Source organism: Oncorhynchus masou, chromosome 31 (genome assembly GCF_036934945.1).
Source record: "Oncorhynchus masou masou isolate Uvic2021 chromosome 31, UVic_Omas_1.1, whole genome shotgun sequence".
Classification (NCBI taxonomy): domain Eukaryota; kingdom Metazoa; phylum Chordata; class Actinopteri; order Salmoniformes; family Salmonidae; genus Oncorhynchus; species Oncorhynchus masou.
Window position 1 is genome coordinate 49,392,274 of NC_088242.1, and position 21,913 is coordinate 49,414,186.

General features: G+C 42.8%; 1 protein-coding gene across 3 annotated transcripts in view; it reads right to left on the bottom strand.

Moving 5' to 3' along the window:
- LOC135524056 (transmembrane and coiled-coil domain protein 3-like) overlaps positions 1-21,913 on the bottom strand; it is a 51,560-nt gene that overhangs the window by 20,131 nt on the left and 9,516 nt on the right. For all 3 annotated transcript variants that reach the window (XR_010452899.1, XR_010452900.1, XM_064951203.1), the window contains exon 2: positions 210-410. Coding sequence is in view for 1 of the 3 variants with exons in the window: in XM_064951203.1 (XP_064807275.1) it covers positions 210-410 (201 nt within the window). In the remaining 2 variants the exon portion in view is untranslated. The remainder of the gene's footprint in view (positions 1-209; positions 411-21,913) is intronic.

Sequence of the window (21,913 nt, forward strand, 5' to 3'; positions counted from 1 at the left end):
CCAAACCTGCTAGGCACACAAACACGTTGTATAATGGCAGGGTAATGGCAAGCGATTGCATCTAGGATACTTATGCCAGGAACCCTCTTGCGGCCCACTCCCCACAAGATATTCCAATCGGCCTTTGGATTTGAACCAGCATCCCTCCCCCCTGTTGTGGCCCACCACTCTAAACTCTAGGAAATCTTTATAACCATTAAAAAACAAACCCTGAGGATCTTCTGCTGCAAGCTGTTGAGTCCGGGGGGCAGGGAGCGGTAGGAGGAGTCTAGGCTGCGGTGGGAAGAGTCGAGGTAGCGTTGGGAGTCTGGGATGCCGCTCAGGTCCAGATCGAGGTTGTTCTCCAAGCTGCCGTGATGCATCGACTCCGGAATGTTCCGGGAATTCCCTTCGCCACTGCTCCGTTCCGCCTGCCCGAGACAACCACAGAACCTTCAGTCAGACAGACACAATGCTATACAATTCCTCTTTATTTATCAATTATACAGAGACAATTGAAGTTGTTATTTTTCCTGTCACAATACCCAGCCCCACCACACAATGGAAGTGTTTTGTCACACTTTAGATAAGGTACATAAGTATACTTTACATAAGGGTTTATAAACTAATCCACAGGGAGCTGCATAGGGCTGGCAACAAGATTAGGCAATATTACAATGTAACATTCAATCCCCTAACTGACATGAGACATATTCCAAATGCCACTGGAAAGCTCAACATGATCTACATTGACACAAAGGCTATTTAAAAAATGTGTTCCAAACACCTATTTTTCTGGTGCTGTATTGTGTGTAGCTCGGTCATTATCTTTGACCTAGATGTACACGCTGCATTTCTCATAATCATAACACCCAATATGGCCGTCATATTTGTTGGACGCTACAGCGCAAGCAAATTAGAATCTGGGTCCCAAAATATAACAGGTGCCAAATAAGGGTTTTACACACACACACACACACACCCTGTTCTTCTATCCCTATGGGCACCTAAAATTGATTTCTATTCAAAATCCTATTTTTCACAACTCTTTACTTTAACCCTAACCTATAACCCTAAACCTAACTCCTAAACCTAATTGTAACCCTAACCCCTAAGCTTATCATAGCCGTTGTCATCATGGGGACGTGGGAAATGTCCCCACATGGGATAATTTTCCTTGTTGGGACTTTTGGGGATTTTTGGTCCCCACAAAGATGGAAGAACCAATCTTCCATCCTTCGGTATTGACACAGTGTTATTATTTTCCTATGGAATCAGCACATTGTTATCACGTTGATCCTGTAAGACAAGTAATAATGTTTTTAGATAAGTAAAATGGTGGTACTAATCAGATATTTACCTACCAGGCTGTTGGGCTATGGTTGGGACTAGAATCTACACCACAACTGACTAGAAACAACCATTGGGGTTAGGGTTTTCGTTGTTGCCAGTTTTTCAGTCTCTTGTTCATGTAGCTTTCACTACACTACAGTATCTTGTTCCTCACAGAGTTGAAGTGAACCATCTTGGCAAAACCTTGTGTGAGAGAATATTAAGTATGTGAGAAGTTCATCATTACGAGAAAAGAGAATAATTCACACTTCCGAAGTCATAGTGTTAATCATTTGTTTTACTGACTGAATATCAAAGCATTGTGAGATAAAAAGGCTTAAACTATCGATTTATATAATTACTGAAGCATACAAGGAAAGACAAAAAACACCCATAAAACTACTTCAGAATGCTGTAGCCTAATCCTTGATCAATATAGGTTCCCAACAGCACTTACTTTTAACCATTTTATAACACTGAATACCACCAAGGAAATGCGAGGGGGAAAATCCCATAAGGGTTAGGGTTAACCCTAACCCTGTTGTAGCCTAACCCTTGATCAATGGACTAAAACACTACTTGACATCTAGAGTTAAAGCTTCCCCTCTGCCCCATAACTGTCAGCAGAAACATTGAGAGGGTCCAGAAACAGCCTGGTTAAGTTGTTTTGACACACACACACACAAAGAGAGAGACACACAACACACAAACACACGCACATTCAGATACACACTTTCAGCTCAGCGCTTCCTCTTTTCATTCCCATCACTGTCGGTACCAGTATTTTGGTATTTTGTAAAACTGTGTATCAAGCTCTTAGTATAGCACCAAAGTTGCTGACAACCTTATCTTTGTCTTCATACAACATTTATACTCCCACAAGGGTTAGATGTGTTTCGCAAGAGAAGCCTACTCCTACTTGGTTTTGAAACAGCAACATTTTAGTCTCTTTGTTTCTCACTGGCACTAACTTACTATCTTACCCTCGGTTACACTCAACTTGTCACACTAGGTTTCTTTTTTTTTGTGATCAAGTTTTTATAACTTTTTTTGTTGACAAGGCGCGTTATGTTCAGAAATCCACAGGCTTGAGCGGTCACGACGGGGCAGACAAATTCCAAATACTATCTATAAAGTTCGTAGAAACATGTCAAATGTTTTTTATAATCAATCCTCAGGTTGTTTTTACAATAAATAATCGATAATATTTCAACCGGACCGTAGCTTTTTCAATAGGAGTGAGAGAGAAAATGTCTGCTCCAAGCTGCTCACGCATGCAAAACTCTGCTGGCACCCAGCCATCCAATGACACGATGTGATCTTTCTCGCTAATTTTTCAGAATAAAAGCCTGAAACTATGTCTAAAGACTGTTCACACCATGTGGAAGCCATAGGAAAATGAATCTGGTTGATATCCCTTTAAATGGAGGGAAGGCATGCAATGGAACAGAGAGATTTCAGGAAAAACAGCACTTCCTGGTTGGATTTTCCTCAGGTTTTCACCTGCAATATCAGTTCTGTTATACTCACAGACAATAATTTGTCCGTTTTGGAAACTTTAGAGTGTTTTCTATCGTAATCTGACAATTATATGCATATTCTAGATTCTGGGCCTGAGAAATAGGCAGTTTCATTTGAGTACATTTTTCATCCAAACATCAAAATACTGCCCCCTAAGTAATGATTTCATACTGCCAAGTGTTGTTGTACACATGTTAATATTCTCTGATTTTGCAACATGCAATCGAGAGATCGAGAGTTCAAGTTGAGTTATGTCCATTAGTAAATGCATTTCTGATGTGGCAGAGTGTCTTGGCTGCTGTTGTGCCGGCAAGCCAAATCTTTCTATGCCTGTATGTTGTGATCAGTGAAGAGTCGTCATTAAACAGAAGCACATTAGGCAGACATGGGATGGGTTTAGACAAAATGCCTGATAGTGATGAAGCCACAGAATACCAAAAGGAGAAAACCTCTGGGCACTTCCAGACCATATGAATAAATGTGCCAAGAGTACCCTGGGGGCAGAGCATACAGACATATGTTCACCTGGAAAGTTTTTGGGAATCACATAACTCATGGGAAAAATTATAGTGGGTCTTTTGGGTTTCTTGATGAAAATGTGATACTGGACCAGAAGGTACTGCAGTTAATATCTACTGCTGGTATATCTTTGTTCCATTATGAACAGATTGGTAATGTTTGTTTGAGTTGGAATATATATACAGTGGGGAGAATAAGTATTTGATACACTGCCGATTTTGCAGGTTTTCTGACTTACAAAGCATGTAGAGTTCTGTCATTTTTATCATAGGTACACTTCAACTGTGAGAGACGGAATCTAACACAAAAATCCAGAAAATCTCATTGTATTATTTTTAAGTAATTCATTTTCATTGCAGTAGAGTCCCAGGATGCAATGAAGCATTTAGCCGTGGTAATGTTCTGGAAGGTTAGCTGCTCTGTCGACCGAGTCAACTTGATTGTTGCTGGGTAGAGGAGGAAGGCTTGGTAGCCGGCCTCCCGTGCCTTGTTCATCAGAGGGTAGCAGGGCTGGTGTCTGCTCCTGGTGTGCGCACTGAAGTCATGGGCAAAGCGCACGGCTTGGCCGCAATATCCAGTGATTAATCCCTGGAAGCCTTGACCATGTGGTCGGCGTCAGTATACCGGAGAAGCTTCAGTATCATGATCCTCTTCTTGTTAGGCCGAGGTATGCCTATGTGGTGACAGCACATACTTTAAGTTCTATGGGAGAACCAGACAGCAGTGGGAACAATTTGGGGATATACTATGTTAAGTAGGAAATAGCATTGTTCTTTTCAATTCCTTCTTCTCGATTAATTGAGCAAGGAGAGAACCTTCTTTTAATCTTCCATCTCGAAAAGATTGGATTCTAGAAGTTCAAGCATGTGTTCTAGGGGTTCAAGTGATTTTCTGTGTTTGGTAATAGTGGCCTCGGATTTTCCCACGAGCTTGGACAAAGAAACACATTCATTGCACAGCTCTTTGATGTCTTTCTTGTATTCATTCAGGCCAGATTTCAGCTCATCCAGGCAGGCATTGAGTCTCGTGCGAAGTGTTTCTCCAATACAGCTTCAAAAGAATTGGATAAAGTCTCTTTCTCGCACGATTCCATGCTGCGGGCCTTATTGAGCGTTTCTGGGGCATGTGCGTAATGGGGAAGGTTGCGTTTATGTTGGCTATAACTGAAAGTTAATCTATTAGTGCAAATAGCTTGGTGGTAGTTCAAATTATCATTTGGAAGACAAAGGGGTAGAGTAGCCTACGAGGAACTGCTAGGATGCCATCTTTCTCAGATCGAGTCAGCTGATGCCTCTCCTTCCTGATGCCACAAACTAGGTTTCTGTGTGATACAGTGAGAAAGCGTGAAGTTATGAACATCATGAAGACTATAACGTAGGTCTGCACAGATCTTGGTAGGATGTGGGTTGAACCATTATGGTTTTACAGATACACTGTGAGAACTACTACCTGCAGCAGCCTTTAGTTCTTACGTATGCATCTACTCAGGCTTTATCTGCCATTCTATCGTAGCATGTGGCTCCTGTATATGTATAAATACTGTAGAACAAGAGACTGAACAGAACACTCTCTTCACAACCACATCCCTGCCTCCCTCTCTTTCTCCAGCCTCTCTCCCTCTCACTGCGTGTCAAACTTCCCTAAACAGAGGCCTCATTCTTTGCAGAGAACAATTCATTGTCCAGCCTCTGTCCAGGACTGTGGTCCAATGGCCCAGCTAATGCATATGGATCCTCTGTCCTGACTCAATCAGTGTCTTCTGACATATGGGCCCTGGGTGGGACAAGTTCAATCTTGTTTTAATATCTAAGATGGTGCCCCAATACAACGCTGTATTTTAATCCTTCGGAAACTCAAAATGGTACACTCTGTCAGACTCCGAGAGAGAAGCTGGTTACATGTCCTCTTTGATGAGGAAGTGCAGAGAAGTGTGTGCGTGTGTGTCTGGTCCGATTACCAGTGGTGTTTTTGAGTTCAGAGACAGACACAAAGACCTGTCTGTTTCTGCCCCAGAGTTACCCAGAATGCACGGCATGTTAGTCTGGCTCTGGAACCACTGGAAAATGCTTGAGGCAACAGCTCTTTGATTCTATGCCTTCAGTTTGAGGACAACCCGTTTAGGCTATTTCTGGTTTAGATTGAAGCGTGAGGCTGCCATTGCAGTTATAGTACTGGACGGTGCCATGATGTGAAACGTAGAAATATAAATAAATTAAGGGAGAGGTTTGGTGCTTGGATGACTTCTATATTGATGACTCTTGGCTTGCAGCTGGGGCAAAACCTGACATGAGTTGGTGATCTTGGAAAGAATTAGTACTCATCAGAAAAACAAAACTAGTAGGCTACATTCACATTTACTGCACACCTGCTCCTTGTCGCGCTATAACGTACACTGCCGTTCGTCTCGCGTTTCTACACAACTGACTCTCAAACTGCTTCTCAATCTGTACTTCTCTTTGGATGAAAGACTCTTAGAAATGAATAAGAAAGTGTACTGACTGTACTCCCAATCTGCCTTGGAGCTACTCTCATTTTCACTTAAGTTTTTCCGAAGGCTGCACAGAGGTATACTATTGGTGAGGAGGGAAGTTGGGGAGGCGAGTGGAGGTCCCTGGGTGAGGACTTATAGAAATGAAACAGAGAAGGGAGAGGATTCTACTAATGTAGGAGACAGCGATAGGCGAGCGATGTTGGGGTCTCACTGGGTCCAGAGTCTTGTGGGCCATTTCCACTGGAGGGATTTAAACCTGTGCTTGGTCTTAAAAGACTCAGATGTTTGTGTTTCCATCATGGCCCTACTCTAACCAATAGGGTTATCACAATAGCAGTATCGCAATACATGGATATATTGTGGCAAGGAAACAAAACAAGAAGCAGACTTATTTACCTGAGAAAAAACATAATGTTGCAAACACACCGCCTTCTGTCACATTTGTATTTTTCCAAGCTATATCACACAATATTTTACATACAGCAGGTTTTTAAAGGAACATAGAGGTAAGTCTGCTTTGTGTTTTCTTCTTTGCCATGGAAAAGCAAGTATCATGGTATCGTGATACTGGTATTGTTACCAAGATTGAGGACTTTCAGGGGAGGGAGCCTGCCTCAGCTGTAAAGTAGTATCTGCCTGCTCTTCTGTCCACTAGCTAGCAGTCTCTTCTCTAGCACAAGAGGCCCTGCTCCACACAGTGTTTACCAGTCAATTATAGTGATTCACATTGAATCACACACAGTTCAACGAAGGTGAGGTTTCTTAGTTTCAGGCAAGGTTACATCTACCTGCCTGAACAAAAAACACACACACGCACAAACACACACAAAAACACACACAGATACACACTCGCTACAATTTTCAGTTCAGTGTGTCAGTCCGTAGTAGAGATGTCACATCCTGATCTGTTTCACCTGTCCTTGTGCTTGTCTCCACCCCCCTCCATGTGTCACCCATCTTCCCCATTATCCCCTGGGTACTTATAACTGTATTCTCTGTTTGTCTGTTGCCAGCTCGTCTTGTTTGTCAAGTCAACCAATGTTTTGCCTCAGCTCCTGCTTTTCCCCAGTCTCTCTGTTTCTTGCCCTCCTAGTTTTTGACCCTTGTCTGTCCTGACTCTGAGCCTGCCTGCTCCTGACCCTGTGCCTGCCTGCCGTCCTGTACCATTGCCCACTACTCTGAATTATCGACCCCTGCCTGCCTTGACCTGTCGTCCGCCTGCCCCTGTTGCTGTAATAAACATTGTTACTTCAACACAGTCTGCATTTGGGTCTTACCTGAAACCTGATAGTGATAGAGGCCAGACAGGGTGCACTGAGGTCAGGAGAATGTGAGCATGAGTGATGATTGTAATCCGTTGACTGTAATCAAGGCTGCGTCAATCAGACCAAACCCAGCACTACACAACCTTCCTAGCACTAGTCTTGACTGACATACTGAACTGAAGATTGTAGCGAGTGTGTCTGTGTGTGTTTTTGTGTCATTTTAACTTGAATAGAAAAACACATCAGGGACCACTTTTGTGGTCTGGGTAAAAACAACAACTCAAGTCCATTGACAGACAACCTGTACGGGTATGTTCAGGGGCAGTATAGCACTAGAAGATATTGCTGTAATATCTTGTGCTACAATGAATCCCTTATTGGATCAATGATCTGAGTTTATAATCCAATTTCATGCAATAACAAACATTTCGCTCATATGTACACAACAATGGAGCATTGAGAGGGGCCAGTTATACTGCTGTCATAATCGGCTATTTACTTTGTTTTGATGCTATTAGAGCACAGAATCTGTCTGAATTGAAGAAAAACTTGCAGTTCATAATTCATATGCTTTCCCAACCCTACACCTTAAAAATATGTGTTTAAGGACTAAGCTATTGAGTTGAGCAGCATAACAATTCTTGATTCTATCAATTGAAGCAAAAATACCAGTCAATTGAGCAGAGGGCGTAATAGATAGAGTTATGGAACAAATATTGAGTAATGCAAAAAAATGGTGTGAAAAAGCCATATACTAGGGGTGTGGTAACATATTGAGCTGTGTGATAAATATTGAGTAGTGTGTGGTTCGATGCAGACCGTGAGAAGCTGCACAGTAAATTCATTGCTCCTCACCAGGGGGACGTTTCAGTAAAACACACACACACGAAGCTGGCATCTCCCAGAGAGACACACACGGGGGGGGGGGGAGAGGGGAAGGATCCTGTGGTGCTTTATTGGTATTGCTACCAGGCAGCTGGCCAGTGCTGATCCTCATAGTGACACACACCACACTCCCCCCGCCGCTAGAACCATCCTGCTAGTCTCAGTGGAAGACAAGAGAAGGAGAGAAGCGAGAAACAGACACACACTCTCCCCCACCAGAGACCGAGCCATCCCGCTAGCGAGAGCGAGAGAAAGACAGAACAAGAGAGAGGAGACAGAAATATGGGCTAGCCTCCTCAGCACATGGTGCAGCGAGCAAGCAGCGGAACGAGAGGGGGGCAATTTCCTGGTTTCAACGGAATGATGCCGAGACAGATTTTCTCACTTTAAAATATATGACAAACAAAAAACATTGATTGCAAAGTTAAACAAACCATACTTAAAACAACCAATGAACAGGCAGTTAACCCACTGTTCCCAGGCCGTCATTGAAAATAAGAATTTGTTCTTAACTGACTTGCCTGGTTAAATAAAGGTTAAAAAAAAAGAAAAAAAAAGAACAGTGCTGATGTTACATTTTGTAATAGAATGAAATTAAAATCTCCCACCTTTTTTTTATGTGAACAAGATTTTCAAAAACTAAATGTAGTCAGACTGCATCTGTGCTGTATCTGTTACTCTTCATCCCCCGTCTCCTCTCTTTCCCACTCTTCCTCATCTGCATCCCACAGCTGTCATTTCCAGTGTCATACTCATTATAAAACACCTTGTATAGTGTAGAGGACAAACATGAATAACTAACACCACAAAATAAAAAAAGAACAAAACTGCACTTGTGTAGTTATTTAACATTGTGCAACACACATTTGACTTAGACTAACTAAGGAATGCAGAGAAAAGGGGAGACATCAGTTGAAATGTAGAAGTTTCCTAACACCTAATGACAGACTAATTCTGAATAATGTAAGCACTTTTCCCAGAGTGGAATTTTATTTAGGCAAGTTAAATACGCCGCTGCTATCTCTAATAGATTCAATTAAAGTAAAACACTTTTTAAAAGAGGTGAGTGCCACTTCAAAGTTTAAATGCTCTACTCTAAATGTTTATCATCCTCTGTTCCCACACTGTCTACGTCAAAATTTGAATATGAGTGACATACTGATTCCACGTCTTTAAACAAAAGCTGGAAAAAGGGGGATGAATGCTGCATTGAGACAGCAGAAAATGAAGAGTCAGAATATAGGCTAGGCCTAGACTAGTCTTGCATTGCCATATGTCCACAATCATGTCGTGGTCACGCCTCCCTTGGAAGTCTGGAGAATTTTGTAGTAGATAAATGGATTGTCCACTCGCACCCAGCGGCAAGATTTTGATTGGGTGTTACATTTCACTGCTGAAACACACTTTTCAAGGTGGCGAGATTAGACCAAGTAGACGAATGAATCACCACATCGTCAAGGTAAGCAGTGCAATTTGGCACATCCGCAAACACAATGTTAACTAGAAGCTGAAAAGTGACAGGTGCATTACACATTCCAAAGGGCATCACAGTGCATTGTACGAAGCTATCAGGCATAACGAAAGCCGATATGTCAGAAGCTCGAGAGGTCAGATGCACCTGCCAATAACCTTTTTAGCACATTTAACTTACTAACGTAAAGCAGCAGAGCCAATTCTATCATTGCAGTCATCTAAGCGAGGTAGAGGAAAAGAATCAGACTTTGTAACAGCATTTACGCGACAATAGTCCGTACATAAGCGGGGCGTACCGTCAGGCTTAGGAACGAGAATACACGGGGTACTCCAGGAGCTGTTATTGGATTTTACCATGTCATTCAGTAATAAATAAGCTATCTCACTTTTTATTACCTCCCTTTTCTTAGCGTTAACCCGGGACGGATGCTGACGTATAGGAGCAGTGTTCCCCACGTCATGTTCTAAGATAGACGTGCGACTTGGAACATCCCGAAACACATTGAGAAAACTATTTATCAATAGGATAAGATCATTAGTGTGATCGTTATCCAAATGTTCCATTTGAGAGGGAAACTTTTTCAGCATTTCCGAATTACATAAGCGTTCACATTGCTGTAACGTATGGCGTAACTCCAACCCGTCCTCCTTATCCTCCTCTAGGTCCCAGCCAGGCTTCAGCACCACCGCAGCCACACTGGAGATGGCATACCTGAGGAGCTGTCTGAAGAATCACGCACATATGCTTTCAGCATGTTAACATGACACACACGGGAAGAACACCTACGATCTGGGGTCTTTATCACATAATTGGTGTCACTGAGATCTTTTCCACAAGATATGGCCCAGAAAAACGAGCCGACAGAGATGAGCCAGGGATTGGCAACAAAACTAAAACTTGATCCCCTGGTGCAAAAGAACGGCCAATGTAACTTCATAATGTCATAATGTAACTTCATGCGTTTTTGATACGATACGGACTGGAGACCTGACGGGAAATACACAGTGTCTTTAACACATTTGAGAACTGTTTTGACAAAGTTGGTTCCCTGATCAGTTTGGATTACTTTAGGGAGTCAAAACGTAGAGAAGAACTTCACTAGTGCCTTCACCACAGTCTTAGCCATTATAGTACGGAGAGGGATAGCCTCTGGGTGTTGAGTAGCACTGCACATTATTGTTAGTAAGAACTGGTTACCTGACCTGGTTTTCGGCAACGGACCGACACAATCGATTATCACTTGTTCAAACGGTTCCCGTTTGGGTGAGTGACAGCATCTGCTGTCGGAACGGTTTAGGAGCAACCACTTGACACACTTCACTCCAGTCACTGACTGTGTTATGAGCTGCCCATTTACACTTCAAAATTCCTGCTTCCATAAAGTAGGCGGTCTCCCTAGTTTTAGCTTCCTCAGTGAAAATTACCGAAGCAAAACACTTGCGAAGACTGGTGTCTCCCTTTTGACATTCAATCACCTTCTCGGGGGTGACAGACAAAAGCATGCCATGTGATTGGGGCAAGATTTTGCTTTCCCCTGCCTTGTAAAAACTGTCGGCCTTGCAGAAGGAATACTCGGTGCATTGTCTTCAACCTCAACATTCTCAAAAATGGAACTAGACAAATCCACCACATCTCCCAGCTTGTGAGATTGTGCCCTTGTTAACACACAAGAAGGAAAAACATGGGGAAATGCTTGAACCAATTTATCATGCAGTTTATCATGCAGTTTTGATTTCTGGGTTGTCTACTACTTATAACACAGGAGTGACGTTACCACCAGCGATATCGTTCCCTAGTAGCAATGTGACTCCTTTTACTGGCCGTGTAGACACTACACCAACACAGAAACGTCCTGATACCAAGTCTGACACTAAGTGGGCCCAGTGTCATGGTACAGGTACGGTTTTTGTCTCTATCCCCTGTAATATGACATTGAAGCCACAATACGTTTCAGGGGACCAGGGTAAAACATCCGTAACGATTACTGACTGCACTGCCCCGGTGTCTCGTAAGATTGTATGGGCTTTTGATCCGCTTGTTCTTCAGTTAAGGAAACACAATCGGCAGAGATAAATGGAGCACAGATAGGATCCGGTTTCCCAAATGCTGAATCAATAACTGGGTCCAATGGACGAGCCAAAGACTGGACTAAACCCACGCTTTTTAATTTAGGGGATGGTGACAGGGACTGTTGCGGTTTATTTTTCAAAAACCGGGCAGTCCGCAATCACGTGACCCTTTTCGTGACAGCAAAAACATTTGCGGATTTCGTGCAAAGGCTTAGGATCGTTGGAGAAGTATGGTGAGAGGTTTTTTATTGTGGTTCCTGAAGCGCTGCCTATAAGCTTCAGGCATAAGCCCCAAACACAGTTGTTTTAAATACAGTTGAAGTTGGAAGTTTATATACACCTAAGCCAAATACATTTGAACTCAGTTTTTCCACAATTCCTGACATTTAATTCTAGTAAAAATTCCCGGTCTTAGGTCAGTTACTTTATTGTAAGAATGTGAAATGCCAGAATAATAGTAGAGAGTGATTTATTTCTGCTTTTTTTCTTCATCATGTTCCCAGTGGGTCAGAATTTCACAAATACAATTAGTATTTGGTAGCATTGCCTTTAAATTGTTTAACTTGGGTAAAACATTTCGGGTAGCCATCCACAAGCTTCCCACAATAAGTTGGGTGAATTTTGGCCCATTCCTCCTGACAGGGCAGGTGTAAATGAGTCAAGTTTGTAGGCCTCCTTGCTCGCACATGCTTTTTCAGGTCTGTCCACAATGTTGTATAGGATTGAGGTCAGGTCTTTGTGATGGCCACTCCAATACCTTGACTTTGTTGTCCTTAATTAGCCATTTTGCCACAATATTGGAAGTATGCTAGGGGTCATTGTCCATTTGGAAGACCCATTTGCAACCAAGCTTTAACTTCCTGACTGATGTCTTGAGATGTAATTTTCCCCTCCTCATGATGCCATCTATTTTGGGAAGTGCCCCAGTCCATCCTGCAGCAAAGCACCCCCACAACATGATGCTGCCACCCCTGTGCTTCACAGTTAGGATGGTGTTCTTCAGCTTGCAAGCCTCCCCCTTTTTCCTCCAAACATAACGATGGTCATTATGGCCAAACAGTTTTGTTTCATCAGACCAGAGGACATCCAAAAGATAAGATCTTTGTTCCCTTGAGCAGTTGCAAACCGTAGTCTGGCTTTTTTATGGCGGTTTTGGAGCAGTGGCTCTTTCTTGCTGAGCGACCTTTCAGGTTATGTCAACATAGGACTCGTTTTACTGTGGATATAGGTACGTTCGTACCCGTTTTCTCCAGCATCTTCACAAGGTCCTTTGCTGTTGTTCTAGGATTGATTTGCACCATTCGCATCAAAGTACGTTCATCTCTAGGAGACAGAACGCATCCCCTTCCTTAGCAGTATGACGGCTGCGTGGTCCCATGGTGTTTATACTTGCGTACTATTGTTTGTACAGAAGAACGTGGTATCTTCAGGCGTTTGGAAATTGCTCCCAACGATGAACCAAACTTGGAGGTCTACAATTTCTTTCTGAGGTCTTGGCTGATTTCTTTTAATTTTCTCATGATGTCAAGCAAAGAGGCACTGAGTTTGAAGGTAGGCCTTGAAATACATCCACGGGTACACGTCCAATTGACTCAAATTATGTCAATTAGTCTGTCAGAAGCTTCTAAAGCCATGACATCATTTTCTGGAATTTTCCAAGCTGTTTAAAGGCACAGTCAACTTAATGTATGTAAACATCTGACCCACTGGAATTGTGATACAGTGAATTATAAGTGAAATAATCTGTCTGTAAACAATTGCTGGATTTACAATGCAACAGGAGCTGCCAAACCTCGAGTGGCCAATGCAGCGCAGCAACCATAAGTTCAAATGCAGAGAAATAGGAATCAACTTTCGACTCCCGAAATGGAGGGACTAACGCAATATGTTTTACTTACATTGAAGTGGGCTTGATGATAAGCAGGTTGTGGAGTCGCACTGGAGCCAGCGTCTAGCTCCAGTTGTCGGATCCTAACCTCCTTGTCGGCTTCTATTTCCATTTTCCTCATTTCTAAATCAAACTCCATCTGTCTAACACACTATCTTTTTGTTCCATTTCCAAATGGGCCAGCCTCACTTTTAGCCTACCAGTCCCGTCTGAACGACCCGAAGCAGAAGATAAAGGGTCGAATTGGGGCAATATAAAGGGGGTACGAGCAACCCCTTCCTCCGCGCCTTCCACTGACTTGGCATCGGAAGGTCTACCCGTCTCCTCTCCTGTAGCCTCCCTCTCATCTTTCAACGAGAAAATTAATTTTCTCACTAAACCCTCCCTGACTAGCACCAAAAGCTCGGCCTTTGGGGCTTTCTCAGGGACAAAGAGTCCATAATGGTCAGCTGTGGCGCAAAGGTCTACTTTACGCAACCCCACCAACCGATCAACAGTGGGCGCTTCAATAAACTTGGAGATGGCTGAGGCAGCCATTTTGTACACAGCAGCCTACTGAACACACAAACTAAACAAGTCACCCAAACTCACAACCTACCACCACACCTCAATCGCCAATCAGAGAGCTCAGAGCAGCGGGGTCTGGTTGGTTTAATTATCCCAGATGAGCCCCCATTATGTTACGGACGCCTCTTGGAGGAGGGAACGCAACACCTCACCTACAATCACATACCTCTTTCACTCCATGGGGAGTTGAGTGTAGCAGGGTGTTGCGTTCCCTCCTCCCAAGAGGAGTGAGTAACAGTCTTCTTTTGTTTTTCGGAGATTATCACCTGTATGTGAATTTCATCTGTAAGTAACAGTTTTCTTTTCTTATCTACCAAGGTGCATGGTGTACCTCGACAGACAGGCTGAGAGGCCGGGTGACCCATGGTTGTCGCAGTGGACCACCCACATTGCTTGCACCAGAGGATAAAAATGATCTGGTGCAGTACTGTATCTACTGCACCAGCCATGGGTTACCCTTCACCAGACAGAGGCTGATGAAATACGCCGACAAAATATGCATGTGTTTGTGTATGTAGATTGCTGAACTGACTGTTCTCAATGCGTGTGATGTAAATGTGGATGTTTATGGTGATGCCAAAATAAACATTTTAATCCTGGATCAACAATTTATATTCTATTTTATTCTAGGTTTCGGCACTCAGGGAGACAATTCCCCCCCCGGTGGAAGAGGTGATGGGAAATGTGGACACCTTAAGTCTATAATTAAGTCTATGATTTGACAATGGACACCTTCTTCACTTCTTATAAGAAGCACTTGGAGGAGAGTGGGTTGAGGAAGAAACCCAGACAAATCTAAAACTGTGATGAGTCTGGGTTTCGTAGAGGCCATAGCAGGCACAAACTGCTGGCTTCCCGGGGTTCAAAACAAGTGTACCAGCAGGCTCCGGGGACCAAGGAGCACATAACAGTACTGGCCTTCTTCGGGGACCAAGGAGCACATAACAGTACCGGCCTTCTTCAATGCAGCTGGGTAAGACGGCCCCCCATTTATCATCTACCCCAACTTTTTCCCGGCGGCCACTACACACTGGGGGGCACCCCCCAAGCCTTGTATGGACGGTCCAACAGTGGCTACATTGACAGGGACCTGTTCAGGAAGTAGCTTCATTAAGCATGCAGTGAAGGAGCGCCCTCTCCTTCTCCTCTTTGATGGGCACAAGAGCCACATGGACCCAGAGGTGCTCACGGCTACACTAAGGGAAGGGGTTATACTTCTTTGTCTTCCACCACACTGCATCCATGTCCTGCAGCAGCTGGACGTATGCTTACCTTGGCCCTTTAAAGGCTGAATTATCCATTTTGACCACTCCTACATGGTAAACAAATCACAATTTGCCAGAGAATTCCGCTACCCCTACCAGCTCTACAAGGACATGCGCTATGTGGTGGAAGGGTTTAAGAAGTGTGACCTCTTCCCTTTTGACCCTTCAGCTATTGAAGGGCTCATTTAATGCCGTCACTACTGGGTCTAAGCACTGGTGTACCTGCCCCCAGCAATTTGAATACAGCCACCTCCATGGGTACTTTTTGTTATGTGTTTTATAAAACTGCAGTTTTTCTTCTCTCTTTACATATCTACAGTCCATAGCACCATCAACAAGACATGTCCACCTCCTTCAAAACTTCTTCAGCTTCCTCCAAAAGTTATAAATGGTTTTCATGAACCATGCTCTGTCTGCCTTTTCTCTCAACTGCAGCACAGAAAAGGAAGAGAAAAGCTCCACCGGCCACCTCTGTCTCGCCACCCATGGCACCACCCTCGGGTACTTCATAATCTGTTTGTTTTTCTCTCTCTCAGTTGTATGAATTACTATTGTTGCTATAGTACTTCTACATTTGCATACCATGTTAATGAATTTGATAGTTTCTTTGGTTTTGATTTTTGTTTTAAAGACGTCACCTGCAGTGCTTGCTGTGGGGAGCGTGATCTGCCTGCAAGCTGAAGTCTGAAGTGCCATACTGTGATTTCTGCCAGCACTGGTTCCACTGCAGGTCTGTGCAGTGGGATCCAGGAGGTTGCGTTGAAGCTGGATTTTTATTGTGATTTCTGTCACAATATAGGGATGGAAGTCGAGTTGTAATTGTTTGATTTGCTTGTTTTCATATGCAATTATTGATTTGAAAATATATATATTACATCTAAAATATATTTATGCAACAAACTCCAACACAGTGTTTTCATTGTTTATGTCACTGCACTTCACTGAAATTATAGTTACATTTGATGTAAATTATCTACATTCTCGAAACACAAGTTTAATTTGTAAAACAAATTATGAGACACCGAAAATTATTTTGGTTAAGAATACACAGGAGGGCACACTGGCTGTGCAATGAAAAGTTTACGGGTCAGTACATTTTTTTCAAACAGAAGGTTAGTCAACTATCTAGTAAACACTTCGGAGATGAGGTTGGTGTCTCTTTTTTGAAGAAAATGAAATGGATACACTGTGCATTCCGAATGTATTCAGACACCTTCCCTTTTTCCACATTTTGTTACGTTATAGCCTTATTGTAAAATGTATTCAATTACATTTTTTCCTCAGCAATCTACACACAATACCCAATAATGACAAAGTGAAAACAGGTTTTAATGCATTTTTGCAAATGTCTACAAAAAATATATAAAACAGAAATACATTAAAGTATTAAGACCCTTTGCTATGAGACTCGAAATTGAGCTCAGGTACATCCTGTTTCCATTGATCATCCTTGAGATGTTTCTACAACTTGATTGGAGTACACCTGAGATGGACATGATTGATTGGACATGATTTGGAAAGGCACACACCTGTCTATATAAGGTCCCACAGTTGACAGTGCCTTTCAGAGCAAAAAGCAAGCCGTGAGGTCGAAGAAATTGTCCATAGAGCTCTGAGACAGGATTGTGTCGAGGCACAGATCTGGGGAAGAGTACCAAAAATGTCTGCAGCATTGAAGGTCTCCAATAACAGTGGCCTCCATCACATTCTTAAATGGAATAAGTTTGGAACCACCAACACTCTTTCTAGAGCTGGCCACCCGGCCAAAGTGAGCAATCGGGGGAGATGTTCATTGGTCAGGGAGGTGACCAATAACCTGATTGTCACTCTGACAGAGCTCCAGAGTTCCTCTGTGGACATGGGAGAACCTTCCAGAAGGATAACCATCTCTGCAGCACTCCACCAATCAGGCCTGAATGGTAGAGTGGCCAGACGGAAGCCACGCCTCAGTAAAAGGCCTATGACAGCCCACATGGAGTTTGCCAAAAGACACCTAAAGGACTCTGACCATGAGAAATAATGTTCTCTAGTTTGATTAAACCAAGATTGAACTCTTTGGCCTGATTTCCAAACGTCACATCCGAAGGAAACCTGGCACCATCCAGGTTGAGATGCTGTTGAGATGTTTTTCAGCAGCAGGGACTGGGAGACTAGTCAGGATTGAGGGAAAGATGAATGGAGCAAAGTACAGTGAGATCCTTGAGGAAAACCTGCTCCAGAGTGCTGAGGACCTCAGACTGGGGCGAAGGTTCACCTTCCATCAGGACAACGACCCTAAGCACACAGCTAAGACAACGCAGGAGTGGCTTCGGGGCAAGTCTCTGAATGTCTTTGCGTTGAACCCAATCGAACATCTCTGGAGAGACCTGAAAATAGCTGTGCAGCAACGCTCCCCATCAGACCTGACAGAGCTTGAGAGGATTGCAGATCAAGAATGAGAGAAATTCCCCAAATACTGGTGTGCCACGGTTGTAGCGTCATACCCAAGAAGACGAGGTTGTAATCTCTGACAAAGGTGCTTCAACAAAGTACTGAGTAGGGTCTGAATACTAATGGAAATGTTTTATTTCAGTTTTTATTTATTTATACATTTGCAAACATTTCTAAAAACCTGTTTTAGCATTGCCATTATGAGGTATTGTGGGTACCCCAGGACCCACTCTGTTGAAACCGTGAAGACCTCTATTTCTGACCACTCTTTAGCTGTATTGCACCACAGCAGTGCTCATAACGAGTGATTACGCACACCTGGGAAGGAGGAATGTGGGGCTACCGAAATGTTTGATGATCGGCAGGACGAGTCAATGCCATTATGATTTGATTTTGTTCCCATTGCCCTTTCCCCAAAGTTTTAGAATCCTGTATTTAATTAAACTGCAAACACTGAATCAATACCTCCTGACTATACACCACAAATTGGTGCCATAACCAAAGAGGAAGGGAATGAAAGGATTCCTCAAAGAAAATGACAAAAGGGATAATGAGGATTATATTGGAAACGTGGAGTTAACCATCCTCCCTGGGCTGAGCCGCAACCGGTCTTGGCCTGGAGTCCCATAGGACGGCGCACAATTGGCCCAGCACCGTCCGGGTTAGAGGAGGATTTGGCCGGGGGGGCTTTACTTGGTTCATCTCGCCGTAGCGACTCCTTGTGGCGGGCCGGGTGCCTGAAGGCACCTTAACACCCGCCAGCTTAACCCAGAAGCCGGCTGCACCAATGTGTCAGAGGAAAACTGTTCGGTCTGACCGGTCGCCAGTTGAACAGTTTTCCTCTGACACATTGGTGCAGCCGGCTTCTGGGTTAAGCTGGCGGGTGCCAAGGAGCGTGGTTAGGTGGGTCATGTTTCAGAGGACGCATGACTCCACATTTGCCTCTCCCAAGCCCATTGGGGAGATGCAGAGATGAGACAAGATCAAAAATTGGGGGGAAATGGGGGGGTAAAAAAAAAGTCATGCTAATGAATCGATTTGGACGTAAAAATCTAGTCATTAATGAACAAGCTCTTGAACTTGACTTCAGCAAAGAAAGCAACAAACATTGAAATCCAAAAACATAATCTAGACTCAATGGGGGTTGTAGAGGTAATTTACTATTTCCAATACTAATAGAAATTATCCCTGAAGAGATCACTTGTTCACAAGATCGGCATAGCCGATTTAATATGGGCCAATTTCAAGTTTTTATAACAATCGGTAATCAGCATTTTTGGATGCCACGTAGTTTACTCGTGGAATGCAATGTAATCGGCCATAATCGCCATTTTTGGAAGCCGATTATGGCCGATTACATTGCATTCCACGAGTAAACGACGTGGCAGGCTGACCGCCTGTTACGCGAGTGCAGCAAGGAGCCATGGTAAGTTGCTAGCTAGCATTAAACTTATCTTATAAAAAACAATCAATCTTCACATATTCACTACTTAACTAGACATAGTTGATGATATTACCAGGTTAACTAGCTTGTCCTGCGTTGCATATAATCAATAAGGTGCCTGTTAATTTATCATCGAATCACAGCCCACTTCGCCAAACGGGGGATGATTTAACAGAAGCGCATTCGCGAAAAATGCTATTGTTGCACAAATGTACCCAACCATAAACATCAATGGCTTTCTTAAAATCAATGCACAGAAGTATATATTTTTTAAACCTGCATATTTAGTTTGCAGGCAATATTAACTAGGGTAATTGTGTCACTTCTCTTGAGTTCATTGCACACAGAGTCAGAGTATATGCAACAGTTTGGGCCAACAGGCTCGATGCGAACTAATTTGCCAGAATTGTACATAATTATGACATTATAATGAAGGTTGTGCAATGTAACAGCAATATTTAGACTCGGGGTTGCCACCCGTTCGATAAAATACAGAACGGTTCTGTATTTCACTGAAAGAATAAACGTTTTGTTTTCGAAATGACAGTTTCCGGATTTACATTTACATTACATTTACATTTAAGTCATTTAGCAGACGCTCTTATCCAGAGCGACTTACAAATTGGTGAATTCATTTGACCATATCAATGACCAAAGGCTCGTATTTCTGTGTTTATTATATTATAATTAAGTCTATGATTTGATATAGCAGTCTGACAGAGGTGGTAGGCAGCAGCAGGCTTGTAAGCATTCATTTAAACTTTACTGCGTTTGCCAGCAGCTCTTAGCAATGCATGATTCACAGTGCTGTTTATGACATCAAGCCAATCAACTCCTGAGATTAGGCTGGCAATACTAAAGTGCATATTAGAACAACCAATAGTCAAAGATATATGAAAAACAAATGGTATAGAGAGAAATAGTCGACGGGTCATAATTCCTATAATAACCACAACCTAAAACCTCTTAACTGGGAATATTGAAGAACTGGGAATATTGAACCACCAGCTTTCATATGTTCTGAGCAAGGAACTGAAACGTTAGCTTTTTTACATGGCTTATATTGCACTTTTACTTTTTTGAAGACAACACTGTGTTTTTGCATTATTTAAACCAAATTGAGCATGTTTCAGTATTTATTTGAGACAAAATAGATTTTATTTATCTATTATATTAAGTTAAAATAAAAGTGTTTGTTGTGCATTTAGTATTGTTGTAAATGTCATTATTACAAATATATATATATATATAAATCAGCAGATTAATCGGTATTGGCTTTTTTTTGGTCCTCCAATAATCGGTATCGGAGATGAAAAATCATAATCGGTTGACCTCTAGTTCTCAGTGTTAAAGATCTCATGAATGAGGTCGAGAGCCGAGAGTGGACGGCTAATCTGACACCGACACAAAAGCAGGAGAACATTCCACGAGAGAGAGAAGGAATGGGAGACAGGACATGGGAGAGGAGAACATTCGTGAGAAGAAATCCCAACACATCCTTGACAGCAACTTTTCACACAAGTGCGAAGGAGGAGTTACAATGTATATTCTGTGACAGAATGGATCACAAATCCAAATACTGTAATGAGTTAATGGTGGAAATGAGAAAAGCTGAGGAGGCAAGGTAAGTGTTGTGTGTCTAGGTACAAGACATACATCACCGAACAATCTGCACTCAATCAGCCAATCAGCGCCCAGAGTACCCAATGCGCAGAGACTCGCCAAGAATGCACAGGCCAATTGTGCACAGAGACATGCCATGGAGAGCACATGGACACATCAGATGCTGTAGTTTCTATTTCACCAGGAAACAGTGAAGGTAGCACAGTATTACTGCAAACACCTACAGTGTTTATACAAGTGCCTAAACAGAGTCAAGTAGCCAGGTGTTTTCTAGATGGGGGTGGCCAACACAGTTGCATTAAAAGACATTTCACGAGCACTTAAATTACCTGTAGTAGGACAGGAAGTCTTGAATGTGCATAAGTCCGGCTCAGTTACACCCAAGAAACTAATCTACAGGAAAGTAAGGGTGTGTTTGAGAAATCTGAAAAATAGCCAAGGGGTAGATATAAAGCTATTGGAGACACCCCAAGTGTGCAAGTCAAATATGAAATTGGCAAGTGAAAAGATGAGAAGAAATCTTCGAAGAGAGTGGACTGCATGGGGCCAACATCCCAATCAGAGGTATGAACACAGAAGAGTTGTCTATTCTAATAGGAGGTGATCGTTATTGAAAAATTGCAACGGGAAGAATTGAGAGACTGAACGAAGGACTCGTGGCTCTGGAGGGCACAATTGGATGGCTAGTGCAAGGCACAGAAACATCCGTGTTATCAGTCACATATGAACCTCAAGACATTGGAGTAAGTTAAATGTGGGAGAAACATTTCAGTTGAATGCATTCAGTTTTACAACTAACTATGTTTTATTATCTCAATGCCATACTGTGTTTAACTGTGTTCGATCTTGCCAAGTCATCTTGTTTCAAGAGGACCACAATGGAAATAAGTCCCAGACTTTGTGTGTTATCCTCTATGATTTTACTCATGTGCATGTTTGGCCTTTTCAAGTTTTGTGTGTGCTTGTTTTTAAAAATGGTTGAATTAATAAACTGAACTAAACTAACACTAGGGATCCCCCCTTCCATTTCCTTTCCCTAATGCACATGAGTGGTGGAGAAGAGCAAGCGCTTCTGAGCAATAGCGCACATTTTGGGAAACGGAATCTATCGGTATTCACATGGAAAAAGAACAGAGTGCAACACAGTTGAATCAAGACACA